The 20,533-nt window shown below is 44.3% G+C and overlaps 2 protein-coding genes across 2 annotated transcripts in view; one reads left to right on the top strand and one right to left on the bottom strand.

Annotated features, from left to right (window-relative positions):
• LOC112049170 (uncharacterized) overlaps nt 1–1,368 on the top strand; it is an 81,007-nt gene extending 79,639 nt beyond the window's left edge. Inside the window, exons 12-14 of the mRNA XM_024086967.2 lie at nt 196–304; nt 764–881; nt 1,230–1,368. Coding sequence (XP_023942735.2) covers nt 196–304; nt 764–881; nt 1,230–1,233 — 231 coding nt within the window. The 3' untranslated portion in view covers nt 1,234–1,368. The remainder of the gene's footprint in view (nt 1–195; nt 305–763; nt 882–1,229) is intronic.
• A 4,723-nt stretch (nt 1,369–6,091) lies between these two features.
• LOC112049172 (protein crumbs) overlaps nt 6,092–20,533 on the bottom strand; it is a 52,068-nt gene continuing 37,626 nt past the window's right edge. Inside the window, exons 24-33 of the mRNA XM_052891434.1 lie at nt 19,845–20,471; nt 19,084–19,227; nt 18,223–19,011; nt 17,786–17,872; nt 17,030–17,591; nt 16,807–16,928; nt 16,473–16,614; nt 11,507–11,606; nt 11,204–11,420; nt 6,092–10,033 (exon numbers count right to left, since the gene is read on the bottom strand). Of these exons, the coding sequence (XP_052747394.1) occupies nt 9,797–10,033; nt 11,204–11,420; nt 11,507–11,606; nt 16,473–16,614; nt 16,807–16,928; nt 17,030–17,591; nt 17,786–17,872; nt 18,223–19,011; nt 19,084–19,227; nt 19,845–20,471 (3,027 nt within the window). The 3' untranslated portion in view covers nt 6,092–9,796. The remainder of the gene's footprint in view (nt 10,034–11,203; nt 11,421–11,506; nt 11,607–16,472; nt 16,615–16,806; nt 16,929–17,029; nt 17,592–17,785; nt 17,873–18,222; nt 19,012–19,083; nt 19,228–19,844; nt 20,472–20,533) is intronic.

Raw genomic sequence — 20,533 nt, forward strand, 5'->3', positions numbered from 1 at the left:
AAAATACGTGAAGGAGTTTTATACTGTGAGAGAAATTAAGACCAAAGGCTACTTGCTAGAGCTAGATTGTTAAATGAGTATTTCTTGATAAAAAAAAATAGAATGGACATTAAAAAGGATTGTAGATTTTTATGGCAAATTTAGATCAAAGCAAGCTCTTCATGTGTTACATAGTTGGATTGTGTTGTGTTGCAGCACGCGGTGTCGTGTCGCGTGGAGAACACGCGCGTCAACCCCGACTCGCTCATCGACGAGCTGCTGGCCGCCACCGACCTCAAGCACGCCGTCGACGACGCCGCCGAGAGTGAGTGCACCACACACTGCACACAGCACACTACACACAGCACACTACACACAGCACAGCACACACTACACACCACACATACACGGTGCTGAGCCTCACATTCCGAATAACCGACTATTTCCATGTGTTGTGAAAATTTGTGTGTCTAACCCAGTATCGAAATTGAACACTGCGTGATAGTAGTGTTCAATATCGATACTGGGTTTGATGCTAATGGCACTTCACTTCTCTCTGAAAACGTATGAAGTATACAATACTACTAGCTGATGCCGCGCGGTTTTACGCGTATAGCCTATAGCCTTCCTCGATAAATGGGCTATCTAACAACTAAATAATTTTTCAAATCGGACCAGTAGTTCCTGAGATTAGCGCGTTCAATCAAACAAACAAACAAACTCTTCAGCTTTATTATATTAGTAACACTATGCGCGTGCTCACGTCGCTGTCACCGTGTTGCAGCGTCGGGGCTGCAGCTGTACATCGCGCGCGACGGCACGGCGGAGCTGGGCTCGCGGCGCCGCCAGCAGATGGCGCGCCGCGACTACCAGCGCGTGGTGCTGCACCCGCACGACAACAGGTGCGTATGCCGCCAGCCGACGGGGGTGCTGACCCAGCATCACGTAGCATCGCCTCGCAGGGCACGCGCAGTACGGCACAATGTGCTCAAGCTGAAGCACATCTGTCCAGTGTTTAGCCACATGTGTCTGAAAACACAGTGATTTCACTTAGCTTTAAAGATTTGGCACAGGAATTGCCACTTCTTTTAATTTTGAGATAGTATGAAGTCCCGCGATGATGGGTGTGGAAATATTGTTTTTTATATTGACTTCAATTGTCTTTCTAGTGTATTAGTTAAACATCCTTTGCAATACATTTTGAACAAGAGCAGTTGAATCAAGTATAATATGATCATGTGGTGTCGCAGGTAGCCCACGGTGCGCGAGGAGGCGCCCTTCAGCCTCAGCCCGCCGCCCGCGCACCGCGTGTGACGTCACGGCGCGTGCGCGGCGGCACCGCGTGTGACGTCACGGCGCGGGCGCGGCGGCACCGCGTGTGACGTCACGGCGCGTGCGCGGCGGCGGACGGCGGACAGTATTATGTGAGATTCGCGGTGTGGCCCGGCACCGCGCCGCGCTCCGGCCACAGGCGGGACTTACAGTGCCAGCTATGTGATTGTACATTTGTCAGAGTTAAATAGACCTAATGCTTGTTCTTTTAAGGTTCAAAGATTATTCACAAAGCTTTGATTCATGCAGTAGATGTTATACTGCAAATCAAAACTTTGTGAATGAAAGACTGTCAGTATAAAAATAGTCATAAAATCTATTCACTCTGAACAAAATCGTAACTCGCCAGCCTTCGACGTTACTCGTGCGAGCTCGTGTCGCGGCGGACATTGACGAGAGACTGAAATGTGTAGTGACGTCATAGTGTTCACAGGAGCTAAACATTTGGACATTACAGATTTAACGTCGAAGGGAATGTAATCGAAAATCGCTTTTATATGTAAGTGTCGCAAGTCATAATTCAATGTATATTATTTATAAAATTATTTTTCCAATTTGCGACCCTTTCATTTATAAGTGGCGAGTGTTTATTGTATATAGTAGCGTTGGTGCAATACAGGCCGGAGCGCAGGGGGCGGGCGCTTATGACAAAACTATGAATATTTATTGTTTTAATTATACATAATATATAACTTATGCCATAAACTAATTGTTTTACAGTATACATGTAACTTAATCGATGTTGTTTTTATTACACTACGGCTACAGCGGTGCAATGGTGCCCCTGGTGCGAGTTCACGCTCGGTGTGAGACGCGATTGACACGTTGACTGCCCGTCAAAACATTTTAAATTAATTATTTTTAACTAGTAGTACAGAATGTACGATTTTTAAAAAGATGTATTTTATACGTTATCACGACAATGTGAACGCTAACAAAGTTTTCTAGTTTTAAAAATTGTTGAACTCGTACTAGGGGTCCTCGGCCGATACTTTGTGATATGCAACTTTCATCACGCTCGTGACTGCAGTCCGCGTCAGATTTGACGTCAGTGTTAAATATGCTAGAATTGTGACGTTGGAGTATTTAACCGGGATATATCACCTTATCCGAGAAATATCAAGAAGACTACGCGCCAGTTTCAATCACCTTTTGATAAATGTCCTATAGAATCGTAAGTTTTGTCATTTTTTTACTTTACGTAAAATGACAAAGACAAAACTTGTGAATATGATATTTATCAGAAACTGGCTCTATGCCCTAATAAGGTTATAATAGAGGCATTAATTGCTCTATGACCCGTAGTAGTCATTCTCTTGTTGTTAAGTATCGTAAGCAATGTTTGTTGCACATGTGGATGCTTGTGGTCGCGGAGTGCAGCGCGCAGCCAAAGAACGTTGCACAGAGTCGCGGCCGAGAGTTTTGTATGGTTTACAATTTTTTATGTTATACTGTAAGTAGGACTCTTTCAATTGTGCGGCGACTGCGCCGGCCGGACGCTCCTGTCCGCGGCGAGGCCTCTTCCGCCCAACTGTACTGGTCCCGGACGAGGCCTTGCTACACGTGACATTATTTAGAGATGTGGACAAGATGCTCAATCATTTATATTTACTATTTTGTCGATAACATTATCAAAAGTAGTGCTGTGGTGTGCCGCTCGACGTGTGCGACGTCTTGTCCATACTGTAACACGTAATCTGTCCGTACCACACTGTATACTTCCTACTTCCCATCTTCCCATGGGAAACTGTTTGTGATAGCATGGAGTAACTTGGCAGGTGCTAAATAAAACTATTTATTCAAATAGGCCAATATTATTTTAAAGGTCATTACATTTGATTTATTCTTATGACAGGCTGAATTTCGTAATATTATTTTTTTTATTATACCAATATATGTTATTTTTATTAAAATCCATTCTGTATAATATTTTGCGTGAACTGACGTCATCTTACACCATGCTTAATGAGATAAAGGCTGTTTACTCGGTATCTTTGAAAAGAAATGTAAACCGAGCACGTTTGACATTGCAACTACATTGAGAGATACAAAATAATAATGTTGTAAGCACACATCTATTGAAAAATATTGTCTAAATGTCGAGGATCAGAGGAGACAAGATCTAGTTATGGTTATTTATAGAGATGCGCCGAGTAACACTTTTGCCGAGTAACGAGTACCGAGTTTTACTCGGTTAATTTTTTTTTCAACCGAGTACTCGGCCGAGTAACTCGGTTCAATCAAATTCCCATTCGCGCGCGTAAACAATTCAATTCAAAATTGTTTTTTTCAAGTAGGCTTAGTTTACAAGCACTTTTGAAACGTCAAGTTTGACTATTTGTAGTGACTCTACCACCAGCTCAGAAGGCGCAGTCTCCTGTTGAGAAGAGCGGCGGGAAACTCAACAGTTGCTATTTTAATTTTATTGAAATTTAATTGAGATTTTCAAAGATTTCCTTTGAATACTAATGAATACTTTTTGATTAACACTGTTGTTTTAATTCTATGTACCTAAATAATGCTTTTCTTAAACAAGGTATACTCGGCATTCACCGACCGAGTTATTCGGCCGAGTACGAGTATCAAAAAATCCGCCGAGTACGCCGAGTACCGAGTATCAACCGAGCACTCGGCCCATCTCTAGTTATTTATGTGTTCCTGATATGTATGGGAAACCAGGAGTATTTTATTGTTAAACATTTTGTAATGGTCTTCGTTTGCTTCAGTCAATGTCAAACTTATCGTATTTCCGCAAGTGACACCTTGTTGTATCATTGAAGTGCTCACTCAGACCAATTATTGTATAGGACCTGCCTCGCTAGATGTTACATTTCTGTCAAAGTATATGATCAACGATCTAATGCGATTATAAAAACTATCGCTATAGTATCGATGTTTTATAGTTGTAATCGTGTTCGTCGGTTAAAGAGCTCCGTAAAAATACCTTCCTGTTTAATTGAATGGTGTAAAAAATGGGCAAAAACTTCTAATTTAGTTTATGATATATACCACATCTAAGCTCATTTTCCTCAGAAAATGACAGACAATTTTGTTCGTGACTATGAGTGCGATACAGGTCCTTCTATAATTGGTCTGAGAGTGCTCACAACAGCGGTGCCGGCAGAGGTGGAGGTGGCTGGTGCGCGACCTCCACCTCACGTGAATGGTGAAATTCGAGCGCGATGAGAATGGAATGGAAGCTTGTCAACTGCGGACGCTACGTAGTTGTCTTTCACCCAACGCTGCCGGCGCCGCACCGTGCGCCTATGAGTAGTAAAAGGTCGCATCCTATTCTCATTGCGCGCGGGTTATACTGATTGTGATGCTGAGTATTAAAATCAGCGCAGATCTTACTGCTGAAGTTGCGACTGACGTCATAATTCTTTTGACGTCATAGTCCTTTTTTGTTGTGAAGAAATACCTTATAGAAACTACTGCATTAAAAGAAGTCATACAAATCATCATATCGGACTCTTAGATACTTAAAAATACTACCTCGTGGTGGAGACATGGGACGCTTGTTTTAAAAAGTGCTAAAAGTTCAATTTATGACTTTTTCGCGTGGAATTTCTTGCAACTGTTATCTAGGTATTATCGTGAAAAGCGGATCTTTGTGCTTTAAATCGTGCTTTTAAATTTTTGACGTCATTCGCAGTTTCACCCTAAAATCTGTTGCTAAGTAAGCGCATACGAAGACGGGCCTTTTATATATATTTTAGAAGGTTTTTTTTTATTTACAGACAATGCTATAATACCTACAAGTGCTATGATAGAATGGAATGAAATTTTATTTTTAGCAGTGCTGATGTTTGCGTGCGCTTCTCTTTACGGATATTCCAAATTCTGCTCCAACTGACTGTGTACTTCCAAACTCCTCCAATGTGTTTTTAATGTAAATACCCAACGAAGTGCCAAACGGCTTCCACGGCGGAGTGTAGGCGCTGCGGACAGGTGTATCTAAGTCATTCCTTTATGTTAAAGTAACGGCGGGAACGTACGTACCGTTACTCCCAAGGCGACGCGTGTTGAGTGTGTCGAAATCGCAACATTTTCTAAATTATGATAAAAATTACTGTCGCAACTGTAACTTGGTTGATTCATAAATGTAATCCAAGACAATTGACATACAAAGTAGCTAATTTTTATTTAAAATTTTCTAATTTGTTAAGTATATCTAACTCGACGCGCGTCGCATTTGTCGCTGTGCGTGCGTTCCCGTCATGAAACTCGGCGCGCGTGGCTTGCCGTTGCTAGTAGCGACGCCCGCCCGCCTGCGCGCGATGCCGGTCAGTGACGTCACGAGCTGCACACCACACGTCATGTTCGCTACAAGGTGCCACTTGATGACGTCACCGCTCACCGCGAAGTGAATAATGCGCATAAAGTGTGATGTTATTGTATCTTGTAATACATTCTGTACAGTATTTGAATAAAGGACGTGTTTAGAACTACTCCGTTGTATTATTTGTGGTGTTATTTTTATATTTGAAGGAACGAGCCGATGGCACACCTGTTAGTGGGTAATCACTAAATATGGTCTATAACAGAGCACACTTCGTTTGTCCAGTGGGTGGCCGATGCAGCTACGGATTACAAGGTCCTGGGTTCGAGTCCTGGGGTCAGGCTGTAAATAACCGAGGTTTTCATTCTATGTCCGCAGTAAACATTCTCGGCTTGAGAGTAGGGAGTAGTTGGTGGTGTTACACCACCAAACCAATGTGGCGGATTTACAAAATATTAAGAAAAAGATGCATTGAAAGCAGTAAATAAAACATTAACATATTTTGTAAAGTGTATTTTTATTGAATTCAATCGCATAGTAATGGGAGTTAGCAGACATCGGGCGAACGAACACATCTGTCACGAACTAACACGTGGACGGTAACATTGCTGGAGCGATTGCAGCTCATTAAAATATCTTTCTAAAAACCAAACTGCAGTTTGAAAATAATAATCTAGGTAGGTACACTAAAGACTCATAAAAAATAATACATTTGGCGTAGATAAGGTAAAAGAGGTAAATAAGTTGGTTCTGTTTCTGAAATGTTTCAGCCATCATTTTTTAAAAAAGATCTTTATCGCTTTGCTCGTAATAACTTTTGACAAACGATCTAGTGTAGATAAAGTTATCTAAGCGCCTCTTTTGCCTTACAGCGTCGTTGATATTCGGACAGCAATGTGAAAAATAAATACTACTTAACCTAGTACCACCAAAAGGTGCATCACTATGTACATTGTATAATATATTATTCAATTATTTTCACTAGAAAAGTCATAGAAAATTGTTCTTTTACATAGATCCGAAGAGCGGAACACGGCTGGTTGAAAATATCACAATGTAGGAGCTAAGGGGTTTGTCTCGCGACCATCGACATGCTGCAGGAATAAATATAAAACACGAAGTACGTCAAGTTAGGTGACTTCGGTACCATTTTACCATTTTCAATGTTACCGAAACTAAAGTCATCAGTCTTCCAAAACATAGTTAACAATAACAGAAAGATGAACTTTCTTAAAGTTATTCGCGTTTAGTTTAAGGTTCTATTAGAATATCTTAAATATTAAATCCATATCTTTCAAATATGACCAATATCCCTCCTTCCCCTCCAGGTAGTTGGGCAGACTATGTTAGAGAGGCTTTATATTAAAACCGTAAAGTCACTCAACTTGACCATAGAATGTTATATTTGATACAACGATGCTGCCAATTTATATAAAATAATTAAAAATGCCCACAGCAGAGGTAGAACAAGCTACAGGAGGATAAATTTCATTATTAAATGTATAATTTTCATAATGAAGATTACAATAAATCATATAAATAAATGGCAACCAGCCAACTCTAGTTAGATTTATAAAATTTAATTACTTGGTCTCTTAAAACTGAATTAAATACTGAAGTATTGATTTGTATTACATCTAACGACAATCCCTTATAAGAGATCATTAATCGCTTTATTTAATTAAAATAAAACATACAATAAATATATGAATTTCACTATATAGCATGTTGGAATGTAAGAGTTGAGCAAAAGATTAAGTACATCCAGGTAATACTGGTGCGAAGTATTCATAGTTAAGTACACTTTATCACGTCTTCGGAACAATCGATACACATTAACAAATGGGTGCCCCAAGACTACAGACTGCAGACTGTCGGCCGACACTCAGTCGCTCAGTGAAGCTGTCGGTCGAGCTGTGGCCGGCGGTCGGGGGCGCTGTACACTAGTACACTTAGCCTACAGTCACACAATGTGTTACGTCGTCAATATTCACTACGTAATAAAAAGTTCAATATACAGACTTGTGTGTAAGGCACGGACGGCTCGCCGCCGCCCGGCGCGCGCGCGCACTCCGCCAGCGCCGATCAGAAACCAACTCCAGAAAAAACATATGCAATGCCACAATGCAATATTATTTTTATATATTTTTTTAAATAAAAGAAAAAAAACCTTATATTTCTCCTACAGAAACACTATCTCCACGTAGTGCGTGCCTACGTGCATGTACGGGCGGGGGCGCGGGCGGAGTGCGCGGCGCGGGGCGCGTGTGCGGGCGAGGGACGCCTTCTCTACAATGTAATTTAGAATCTTGCACGCTTTCGTTGACTTACCTAACTTAAACATCTAATATAATTAATTCACTAATTACCCTTAACACTATAATACAGTCCTCGCACAACGACCGGAGCGACACTCATCAGCTATTGGTCAAAGTCGGCGTCCGCAGGTCGTTGGAGATGACGACACTCGGTGAGCGGCTAGATTGTGTCGAATCAAACTTTTAGTATAACACTTTAAAAAAATTACTTAAAATTGTATAAACAATCATTATTTTACTCTAATACAAGTTAATTAAAGTTGTTTCTATCGTCTTCTAGCCGCCGCCTCTCACAATGTACACAGACAGCACTGGAGAGCCCGCAGTGGAGGCGCTTTGCAGTCATTAACACTTACACACTAGATACATCGACTCCGCGCAGACCGCACCGACTGTACGATGAATATAATAATTAAAGCATTGATGTGACTCTAGGAAGTACAAACAACGCCAAACTTCTAGGCAGCTCTAAGTAATTCACTTTAAGTAATTCGGCTGCGCAGACTACTAGTTGTCGTGGTGCTTCAGAGCGGACTAGACGTATGGCGCGGTGTACTGCGGTACAGCGAGTTTCGCACACGTTCACTCGCTAACGCTACAACACAGGGAACTATAACTCGTTGTGTTACGTTGTATACTGCCCCTCTAATCGACCGAGTAGTTTGTGTCAGGAGTGGGTACGGCAATATTTCAGCAGACGTCCATCAGACACTCAGGGCCATATTTTTAAACATGCAAAGCAAAGTGGACTTAATCATTACTACATAAAGCTCAATTTGCTTTGATGAAAATTTAATTTTAAATCTTTATTTATGTTTATGAATATAGGGGTCATGTTTCAATAGCTGACGCGAGTCAGTGAGTGAGTGAACGTGTGCGAGTGAGACAGTTCTCAGTCTACAGCCGCCGAGTGCGCGCGCCGCTGCCGGTGCTCCAGTACACACTTACTAACTACGTCATCAGCCAGATTATATAAATAAACTTACCTACATTTAATGGACTATCATACAAATTGCTATCATATAATATTATGTTACAATTTTGTCGATTACTCAAATACATTAAAAATTCGGTTTCATTATGAACCTGTTTAGTACTTATATTTCTTCTATTTTACATAATTAATGATTTCATTTAGTTAATAATTATTATTTACGTTAATAGTTCATATCAGATTAATTCGATTACAATTTTTTATATAATTTTACGATAAAATATCGCGATTCTTAATTATCATTGATCTAGTACAATTTATTACTTAAATCGAATAATTTATCATAAATAGTATAGTTGATTGCAGTTTTTCAATTCACGAGTGATTATTATTAAATTTATTGATAAAATATATTCAATTGTAAAATTCAGTTTACTAACATTTTGATTTATATAAAAAATAGGTGTATAAAATTAGTTTTAAAATTGCACGCAAATAAAGAAGATAGAAGAAGAATAAATAGAAGATATTAAAAGTGTAAGCGTAGTAGTAAAGTGAATTCCCTTCCGTGACTGCGAGAGTACGAGTACACACATCGGCGGTGTTCGTACAGAATACAGGAACACACTGTATACTTATCATTTGTCGAACGCACGAACATATTACATGTATTACATATTCATACATTTAATGTCTCGATGGCGCGGGATCACCGTCTACCAATAATCCGCGTCGTCGTAAGCCTACTGTCGTAAATTCCATGAAATCCGTTCTAACATTAAGTAGATGTTCGTCGTGACGAGGGTGACGTCACAGTAAGGCTAATATCGCACGCAGTCATCTCTCCGACAGCGAAACAATGGTGGTCGGCGGCGATGTTTCATATCCCTCGGACGAGTTGTGTGACATCACCGGCATGACGTCACGCGCGTTACCCAAGCGATGCCGTCATCAGATGAGGCGCTCCTCGGGCGGCGGCTTGAGCGCGTGCGCCAGCATCTCCGCGCGCGGGTTGCAGTACTCCTGGCCCGACGGCGAGTAGGTGCCGCGCGTGGCGCGCTTGCGCCGGGCCTGCGCCGCCAGCGCCGCCAGCGCCGCGCCGCCCAGCGCCAGCGCCAGCAGCGCGCCGCCCGCGCCCAGCGCCCAGCGCGCCGCACTGCTCACGCCGCCGCTCTGCGCCGACACGCCCTGCGACACGCACACGACTCGTTAACAGTGCTGGCGGCCGCTGTAGCTTTGCTCGTGCTCGCCTACAGTAACTAATCTGTCATTTTTAGTTCCTTCAGATAGAGTAAAAGTTGATAATTTTACTTTTTAGTACATTGTAGCAATTATACTACGAGTAACTATAGTTTACTGTATGTACTGGCGATCCTAAAACCTTCAGACTTTAAGTTAGTTGAAAAATAATGTGACGTCACTCTAAATCCAATATGGCGGACTTCTTATACATAGCTGGGCATTAACTCGTTAATCGTTAATTAACGAAGTTAAAATTTTGATTAACGGATTAACTTTTAAGTAAACTTTTTAAAATGTTAACGGACACGTTAACTTCCGTTAATATGCAGAAGTCCGTTAATCGTTAATTCTATGCCTACTATTTACCGCACGGCACCGCGGCGCCGCGCAGAAACAGTACAGACAATTAAGAAATGAAACGACAAGTGCCGGGCGGCGCGCGGCAGCGAGTGAAACAAAATCAGAACTAGATAGGGTAATGTCCTACCCAGTAGTCAACCTTCAGTAATCCGATTTGTTTGTTGTTGTCAATCTGTTTTCGCCAATCAATTAATCAATCAAATCAAAAATCATTTATTTGAAATAAATAATTTTTTAGTAGACTCAGTTAACAAGCACTTTTGACACGTCAGTTGACTATTTGTAAAGATTCTACCACCGGTTCGGAAGGCAGGTTCTGCTGAGAAGATACCGGCAAGAAACTCAACAGTTGCTCTTTTGAAAAAGTCATCCAGTATTATAATTTACAATTGATAACAATTACTGTTTACATTTCTTATAGTTTTACTTCCTGTGTGAAGGTGGAAGCTGATCCAACGGCCTCCAAGCATCTTAATCCTTAAGGAACTCATCAATGTTGTAGTACCCTCGACTAAGTAAATGTTTTTTAACACATTGCTTAAAGCTATGCATTGGCAGTTCAGCCATTCATGTAATACCCAAATATCAATTTTGAACGAAATCGGCGCAGGAATAAGAAATTTCAAAATGGTGCTTTTTTTAACAATAACTTGCAAACCTGCATGTCGATAATAAAAATATAAAATGGCAATTTCTGCTAAATCCCAGTAAACTGAGAGCGCACCCGCCCGCACCCCGCCCGCACCGCGCGCGTACCTGCTGCGTGCAGTTGGCGCCGGCCCAGCCGTCGGCGCACGCGCACTCGTAGTCGACGGCGGCGGCGCAGCGCTGCGAGCAGCGGCCGCCGTGCCGGCAGGGCCCGTGCCGCGCCTCGCCCGCCTCGTCCGCCTCGCCCGGCTCGCCCGGCGCCCGCTCCGCGCACGGGTCGGGCAGCGCGCAGCCGTTGCCGCAGTAGCCCTCCGGACACTCGCATCTGTGGACCCACATACTTGTGAAATGAGCACAGGTATTCCAACACAGAGACAAACTAAAGCAGTGTCAGACAAGGCGTGCACTCACGTGTAGGCGCCGGGCGTGTTGACGCAGCGGCCGGGCCCGCAGTCCACGCCGCCCTCCGCGCACTCGTCCACGTCCTCCTCGCAGCGCGCGCCGCGCCACTCTGCAAGCGACGCCACACGTTAGCAATAACCACAGAACGAAGAATGATCCAGAATGAGTCTTTATAAGCAGCGTGGTGAAGCCGGTGAAAACCATAAAGTCAAACATCACGCGTCTCCTTGACAGCCCCATATACAAACTTTATTCATAATTTGTATTTCAAAATTTAACAACAACGATAATTACGTAAATTAATATTCATTTATCAACCCATATTCGGCTCACTGCTGAGCTCGAGTCTCCTCTCAGAATGAGAGGGGTTAGGCCAATAGTCCACCACGCTGGCCCAATGCGGATTGGCAGACGCAGAGAATTAAGAAAATTCTCAATTATGCAGGTTTCCTCACGATGTTTTTCCTTCACAGTTTGAGACACGTGATATTTAATTTTTTAAAATGCACACAACTGTAACGTGCATGCCCCAGGCCGGATTCGAACCCACACCCTCCGGAATCGGAGGCAGAGATCATATCCCACGGGCTATCATGGCTCAATATAATAATCAATAATTACCAATAAAAAATACTCCATTTTATTTCTTTAGTTTTTGTAAACAGTTTTTAAAATATTTAAAAACTTAAGACACAATTTTTCTTGAATAATATTGAAAATTACTAATGCGATGATTCATATCTAGACATATCTAGACTAGAAAATGTATTAGTTTTTAATTAAAAACTAAGGAGGGGTAGGGATAGGGAAAAAATGCACAAGTCAAAACGAAGCTTGACTGGGTCCGCTGCTAAAGCATGCCAATGTTTCCTACACAAATTTTATAATTTTTTTATTCAATGATAAATTACCCTTAACGGCGATCTCGCCTGATGGGAATTATGTTAAGGTGGAAGCGGGCTTACTAGAAAGATGTAAAAGTTAATTCTGCTCTTCTATTTAATTTAATAGTTAATAAGTGAGTTAATTCTGACAGTTTTTACGCGGCATGGTATCGTATCTGAACACTAAATCGCATGGAGTTAGGTCTTTGCTAGCTACGGTTAATGCCTACCACCAGACCAGATCTGAACCAATTTAGAAATTATAAAATCCTAGCTGCTATAATCTGAGCTGGGAATCGAACCCAGAACATCTCTGTTAAGAACTACTGCATAACTTTATTTTCTTTTAAATGAAAAATATTATTTACCCCGTATTTTATAAAATAAAAGTCAATAGTTGGAAATGTATGTTAGGAGGGGGTACAACTATAGTGTAATGAAACAGGGTCTGACCATGATTATCGGAGTTGAGTCTAGCTTCTTTAACCATAGAGCGATTGAAGCTTGATTACTTAGTTGGTCAACTTAATATACAACCAGCCAGCGAAGTCAATGACTGACCATTATTACTCTGAGTTTAGAAAAAATTACAACCCTGAGATCCATTCGTGAGAAAACTTAAAAACACCAGAGAAGTGATACTTTCTTTGGGGTACTAATAGCTCCAGAGAAAAGTACACTTCCTTTGGGTGGTAATATATACTACTCATAGCTACAGAGAATCCACTTTGGACTATCACATCCTAACAAATAACTGTAAAAATGATTCATTTTATAGCAAGTGAAACTGTGACGGTGTTCTAGAGTGACATTATTTTAAGTAAGCGCTAATCATTATGCTAACAGCTCGCTCACAGCGCGACATTGATAATAATTAATAACGTAATCAAGCAAGACATTAAACATTATTATCAATAGCAAATCTGATTTTATAAAATTAGGTCGCTCCAGATAGGAACAATATCTAGAATATATTTTATTTAATAAAGAATATCTTATTTTTAGTAAAAGCAAAACACAGAAAGTTTTCGCTTAACTTTTATCTTTTATTTCATGTTTAATATACTATTTATCTTGTACACTTTTTACCTTTGTGGATTTTTATCTGACAGTAAAGAACAATGAGCACACGCACATACCCAGCACACTCAGTGCAATAAGCAATGTCACAATCCAAATATGTGTCCACATGTTGGCGCCGTCACCTTACTATCCAATCACAGAACACGCACATCATAAAATCACTCAGTTTACACTTCCATTGCACTACTGTTCAAAAGGGACAGTGGTTTTGTGTGTTTTTGTACATTTTTCGTGTATTTTTTGCGCATGTTTTTGGTCGCACGGCGCGCGGGGAGCGAGGCGACGGCGAGGCCAGTGATTCACAAAGTGTCCGAGACGTTATCAATGCCGCGTAAGGAAAACGCTAATCGACGTCACATTAATTGAACTCATCCACCGTCGTAGCTACTACAATAGAATTAGTCATGCGTGGATTACATCAGAGACATTGAATTTAAAACTGTTTGTTTGTTTTTGCGTCTACGTGATTTGTGAAACTAGTTCTGACAATTTTAAATATTGTTTATTTTTTCAATCAACTTTGTTAGGTGTTCCTACAAAATTACTTTACAAAAAATTTGCTTTATTCGTCTTTTTTTATTATTTCTGAAATAAATTATTGAGTCATACTACTTTAAGTTTAAAGCGAAAGTGAAATGGCCAAAGTTTGAGAGGCAGTGTCGTGTTATCAGTGCACTATCTGCACTAGATTGCGGTGGAGCGCTCAGTCTGATAAAGAACTGATCCACGTGTTGTGAAATATTTAAGCAAACTGATTATTATAAGTTTGTACTAGTATTGATTTATCACAAACAGAAGAAGAAAGAAAGAAAATATATTTATTAAATTCAGTGTCACAATACATCTTTTTTACATTAACTTGTAATGTATGACTGTCTGTTACACTCAACAGAATGTGTGCAGCTCAACATCAACTCCGTACATTGCCAATACATCTTGAATGTTCATCCATTCTGTAGGTACATGAACCACTATCATCATTCTACGCCGAGACTTTGAAAAAATTAAACTGAATCAAAATGTTGTTTTCTTTATACATATGTATAGTGTGTTTTTTCTCTACAGAGACAAAAATGACGTTTCATGTGTTGCCTGATTTTTATATGCAGTAAATAGGGACGTCACAAAATCGATATTCAGGAATTAAATGATTGCTTAGTATCGATTTGTCAGTCAGTCAGACCAAAAATTTATTATTATTGATGAAAATATTAAACTAATTCACAATTTTATCAATGTATTCAATATATATAAATAATAAATTGTATTTATAATTCAATTACGATGGAAAGTATTTCTTGCAAACTATTAATTATTGGATAGTATAAAGTAATTTATAAGCTGTAAAAAACGTAAACGGTGGTAACTAGCCACGGCCGAAGCCTCCCACCAGCCAGACCAGGATCAACTAAGAAAATCTCAATCTGCCTAGCCGGGGATCGAATCCAGGACCTCCGTTTTGTAAATCCACCGCGCATACCACTGCGCCACGGAGGCCGTCAAATAAATTAATAATAATGTTTAATAATGTTGATGAAATACAAAATACTAAGTATTAATAATTTGCAAAAAGAATATTATTATATTATATGATTTCGTCATCAACCCATATTCGGCTCACTGCTGAGCTCGAGTCTCCTCTCAGAATGAGAGGGGTTAGGCCAATAGTCCACCACGCTGGCCCAATGCGGATTGGCAGACTTCACACACGCAGAGAATTAAGATAATTCTCTGGTATGCAGGTTTCCTCACGATGTTTTCCTTCACCGATTGAGACACGTGATATTTAATTTCTTAAAATGCACACAACTGAAAAGTTGGAGGTGCATGCCCCGGACCGGATTCGAACCCACACCCTCCGGAATCGGAGGCAGAGGTCATATCCACTGGGCTATCACAGCTCTGTATGATTTATGCAAGTTTTAATATCATAATTACACATTTTTAAAAAATATTTTACTTCTCATGTATTGTATATTTTTTATCGATTTTAATCGAATCAGAATCGTTAGGACAACCTTATTTTTTATATGCTGGTCACATTATTTTTATGTTTGACGTTTCTAATTGTCATTTCAGTCTCTGCTTTAAAAAAATAGACTTTATACAGGTACATCTTTCAAGTAGGTAAACATATTTCTCTAATACTTATATGAAAAAGTGACTGCAATTTCACTATTCTAAAATAAAAAAAAAGTATTAGTAGCCTTGAAATAATGAATGAGTCAGCTTATAACTGTGTGAGTGTGTGTGTGTGGTGTGAATGTGTGTTGTGTAGACAATGCACTATTATCATTCGATAACATTTAGTTGTACACTTCGCCACTGCTACAAGTAACACCAGTACGCACGTCTCTGGGAGCACGTGAACACGTCCTACTGCCCCGCCTTGCCTGCTGACCGCCCGACCGGTGCCGGTCGTGTCAAATGCAGCTTAGAATATTAAAAAGAAGGACCTGCCTCGTAAACCGTTACCCCTCTGTCAAAGATCAATAATCAATGATCTTTCAATGAATGTTTCATTGTTGTAATCGTTTTCGTCGTGTAAAGAGCTCCCTAAAAATGCCGGTTTGTGTAGTTGAATGGCATAAAAAACGACCAAAAACTTGTAGTTTAGTAAAAGGTGGAGTAACGTTTCATTTGTAAGTATTTCTACCATAATTTTATCAAATTTGTAATAAAAACGATTTCTAAAAAATCGATCTAGTAATCGAACATTCTATATATATATATTGTGGGTAGTCTAAGCGATGTGTTGGTTAGTCAGTGAAAAAATTACGCGTGTCTGTATTGCGAGTCAATTATATAGTTGTGTGTAGTGTATGGACACAGAATATACTTAATGGTGTTAAATGTTTTCGATGTGTGAGTTTCCTCGCCCCCCTCAAAAAACGACAGTCTTTTTTGTTGGTGAATTTGGGCGCGAAACAGGTCCATTCTTTTGAATGGTCCAAGAAATGGAGTATGTGGACTACTACAATATCTCCTGCATAAATGGCGACACTCACCTGGAGGACACTCGCAGACGGGCGGGCGGCGGCGCGGCACGCAGCGGCCGCCGTGCAGGCACGCCGCGGCGCCCGCGCACTCGTCGCGCTCCTCCGCGCACAGCCGCCCGCTCCAGCCGGCGTCGCAGGCGCATGTCGGCGGCTGCACACGACACGCACACACACTATGATACTTATCATACTTTAGGATTTTAATGTTTATTCATCCCACTTACGTGATAGATTTGAAGAAGGTAGGTAAAAAATAACTTTGGTTCACTTATGAACCCAAAAGATAAAAATAATGGTAATATAGACTTCTAGCTCGTAGGCACGCAAACAGTACAGTACGCACCTGCGCGTCCGTGTCGCACTGTCCGTTGGCGCAGGGCGTCACCTCGCAGAACGCCAGCTCGCAGTGCACGCCCTCCCAGCCCTCCGCGCACGTGCACGTGTAGTTGTTGCCGTTCGCGGTGTCTGCGGACGGCAATTCATTCAATCAACATTGGTTGTAACCAATTTATTTGAGTACTAAACGAGTGAGGGCGAGTCGGTAGGTCGATAGGTCATGCAGTTACCGGGCACGTCGGTGCAGAGCGCGCGCGGCGGCGGCGCGCAGGGCTGGTGCGCGCACGTGCGCACGCGCGGCAGCTCGCAGCGCGCGCCGCGCCAGTCGGCGGCGCAGTCGCAGCGGAAGCCGCCGCGCTCGTCGCGGCACGTGCCGGCGTGCAGGCAGGGCGCGCTCTCGCACTCGTCCACGTCGCGCTCGCAGTAGGGCCCGTCGAAGCCGGCGGCGCAGCGGCAGGCGTAGGCCGCCACGCGGTCCACGCACGTGGCGCCGTTCTGGCACTGGTGCGCCGCGCACTCGTCGATGTCGGTCTGGCAGTAGTCGCCCGCGTAGCCGGGCGGGCAGGCGCAGGCGTACGAGTTGCGCACGTCGGCGCAGTGCGCGCCGCGCTCGCACTGCGCCTCCACGCACAGCACGCAGCCCACGCCGGCCGCCGCGCCCCACGGCGCGCCCGCCAGCAGCGCGTAGTGCGGCTGCGCGGCCAGCAGCGCCGCCGCCGACCCCACGAACAGCTCCTCCTCCGTGAAGAACGGCAGCAGCAGCGAGCCCACGTGCACGGCGCCCAGGCAGCCCTGCCGAACCACGGTCGCTTTCATTCTGTCACATGGACCTGATGCGTTTCAATAGTACTAAAACTGATTAATATTTTGATATGTGTTTTTTCCAGATAGAAGAATTAGGGTTATTATATTTACATTCACAGAACTTGACAAGATTCCACTATCGAGTTCACACACTGTCAATAGATCATAATAACGTAACTCACTTTAAAGTATTCTCCGGCCACATTGTCATCTACAAACTCATCGTCCTCTGAATATTCCGTCACACTCGGATCTGTGGTGTTCTCCATCTGACAAACAAGAAAATAGAATTGAAAACAATTCTTTATGAATTGTATTAACATTATCCACAAAGTAATCATAAAATCAATTTTTTTTTCACATAACAACTACCGTACCTAAGGCTGAAATAAAAACTTTTTATCACATTCAACCAACTTTAGAAACAAAAACATGTGCTACACTAAAAAGCAAGAAACGCTGTTTGCTGATCGTTTTGAATAATTTAAACATTAAAGGTCATAAAATGACAAAATTATGACGTAATTGAAGAAAATGCCAGAAGTCAGTAGTAATAATACTCCTCTAAATAATGATCAGATGTTTATACCATCATCAGTATCCGACGCGAGTCACTCACCGGCGGCGTGGTGTGGGCGGTGGTGGGCGCGGTGGGCGCGGTGGGCGCGGTGGGCGCGCGCACGCCGCCCAGCGTGATGTAGCCGTCGGTGAGCAGGCGCTGCCACGCCGCCACGTCGATGTCGTGCTCCAGCCCCACCTCCTCGCGGCCGTCGGCGTCCACGAAGGCGCCCGTGAGGCGGCCCGCCGCCACCGCCAGCCGCAGCGTGACCCAGGCGTGCGGCGGGCGGCGCACGCGCATGCGGCGCTGCGCCGGCAGCCCGCCCAGGCGCCACTGCACGCCCACCTGCCCCTCGTACAGGCCCACGCTGAACACGGCGCCGCCGCGCTCGGCGCGCAGCAGCGTGCCGCCCACCTTGCTGCGGTAGGTGAGCGTGAGCGCGGCGGGCGGCTGCAGCGGCGCCAGCGCGTCGGCGGCGCGCGGCTGGCGCAGGCGGTAGCCGAGCGCGGTGTCGGCGCCGTCGAACGTGGCGTTGGCCACGCACTCGTAGCCGCGGTCCAGGTTGCGGCAGTGCGAGTTGAGCGGGCAGCCCTGCAGCTGGCAGAACTCCACCTCGCCGCACTGCTTGCCCTTGTACCCGCGCGGGCACGCGCACGTGTAGTCGTTCCACGTGAGCGCGCACGACGCGTTGTTGAGGCACGGCCGCGACGCGCACACGTCGTCCGACACGGCGCCGCGCAGCACGCCCCGCGGGTCCAGCGACACGGCGCCGAAGGGCGGCGGCACGCGCAGCCCCGCCGCCTGCAGCGGGAAGAACTCCACCACCGACACGTCCAGCCCGTTGGACACCTGCGGGAGGGCGCGTGCGTGAGCGAGGGCGAACGACATCGACGACTCGGACGGTAATGCGATGATCGCCACCTGCACGTCCTGAATGACGCCTTTGAAGTACTCGTCGTCGTCGGGCTCGGGCTCGGGCGCGGGCGCGACCGTGGTGGCGTTGTCCGCGGGGGGCGCGGCGGGCGGCGCGGGCTCGGGCGGCGGCGGCCCGCCCAGGTACATCACCTGGTGGGGGCAAACATCACTTTACACTCACTGTCACATAAACATGGGCGTATAGAATTTCGTAATATTTCTTGCATAATATTTTATGAAAATCAGAACAATTATATTATTGTATAGGACCTGCCTCGCTACTTTTTGTCAAAGTATGATCAACGATCTAATTCAATTATAAAAACTGTTTCCTAAAGTATTGATGTTTCATAGTTGTAATTGCGTTCTTCAGTTAAAGAGCTCTATAAAAATGCCTTTTTGTGTTGAATGGTGTAAAAAACGGGCAAAAACTTCTAGCTAGTTATAGTTAGCTCCATAAAACTCTTAATAATAAATTTTAATAAATTGTTAAAAATGTTTTACGGGTCTTGGACTTTAAGCTATATACCAAAATTAAGTTCGTGAATTTGGGTCCTTCACTAGTCCTCCTACAATTGGTCTGAGTTAGCCGCGCATGTGCACTGTCAGTCATCGATACTGCGCACGCGCAGTTCACTGCAGTCAAACGATTTGTAGGTATTAATACTCTTGTGATTTAAGGTTGTGTATTGAATTAATTACAATTACTACAACAAGAAAAACTAAAAATATTAGCAATGTGAATGGAAAATATATAAATGGGTCACCTGCGCGTCCAGCTGCTTGGCGGCCGAGATGGACTTGCGGAAGTACTCGGTGCCGTTGAGCTTGACCTGCACCAGCGTGGAGTTGCGCACCACCTGGATGAGGTAGAGCTGGCCCGTGTCCAGGCGCGTGCCGCCCACCGTGTAGTCCTCGGGCGTCTGGCCGAAGCGCAGGTGCAGCACCAGCTCGCCGCCGCGCAGCGACGCGCCCACCAGCGTGGGCTCGGGCGCGCCGGGCCGCGAGCCCAGGCGGAAGATGTGGCCCGTGGGCTTGCGCGTGCGCACGAACATGGACACGTCGAGCGCCGCGCGCACGGCGCGCCGCGCCGCCTCCGCCACCTGCACGGTGACCACGGCGTGCGCGCGCGCCGCCTCCTGGCCGAACGTGGCGGCCGTGTAGTTGTACTGGCAGCGGTCGCCCAGGTGCGGGCGCGGGCACGTGCAGCGGAACGACGTCCAGTGGTCCTCGCACGCGCCGCCCGACAGGCACGGGCTGGGCGCGCACTGCGGCGTGCGCGGGCACGACGCGCGCACGCCGCGCAGCACGGCCTGCGCCACGCGCTCGCCCGCCTCCTCCGCGCCCTCCTCCGCGCCCTCCTCCGCGCTCGCGCCCGCGTCCTCGGGCAGCACCTGCGTCACGTTTCACTCAGATCGTGGGCTTCCACCGCAAGTCGCCCACAGAAGGAGCAGTA

This window comes from Bicyclus anynana, chromosome 4 (genome assembly GCF_947172395.1).
Source record: "Bicyclus anynana chromosome 4, ilBicAnyn1.1, whole genome shotgun sequence".
Taxonomy (NCBI): Eukaryota; Metazoa; Arthropoda; class Insecta; order Lepidoptera; family Nymphalidae; genus Bicyclus; species Bicyclus anynana.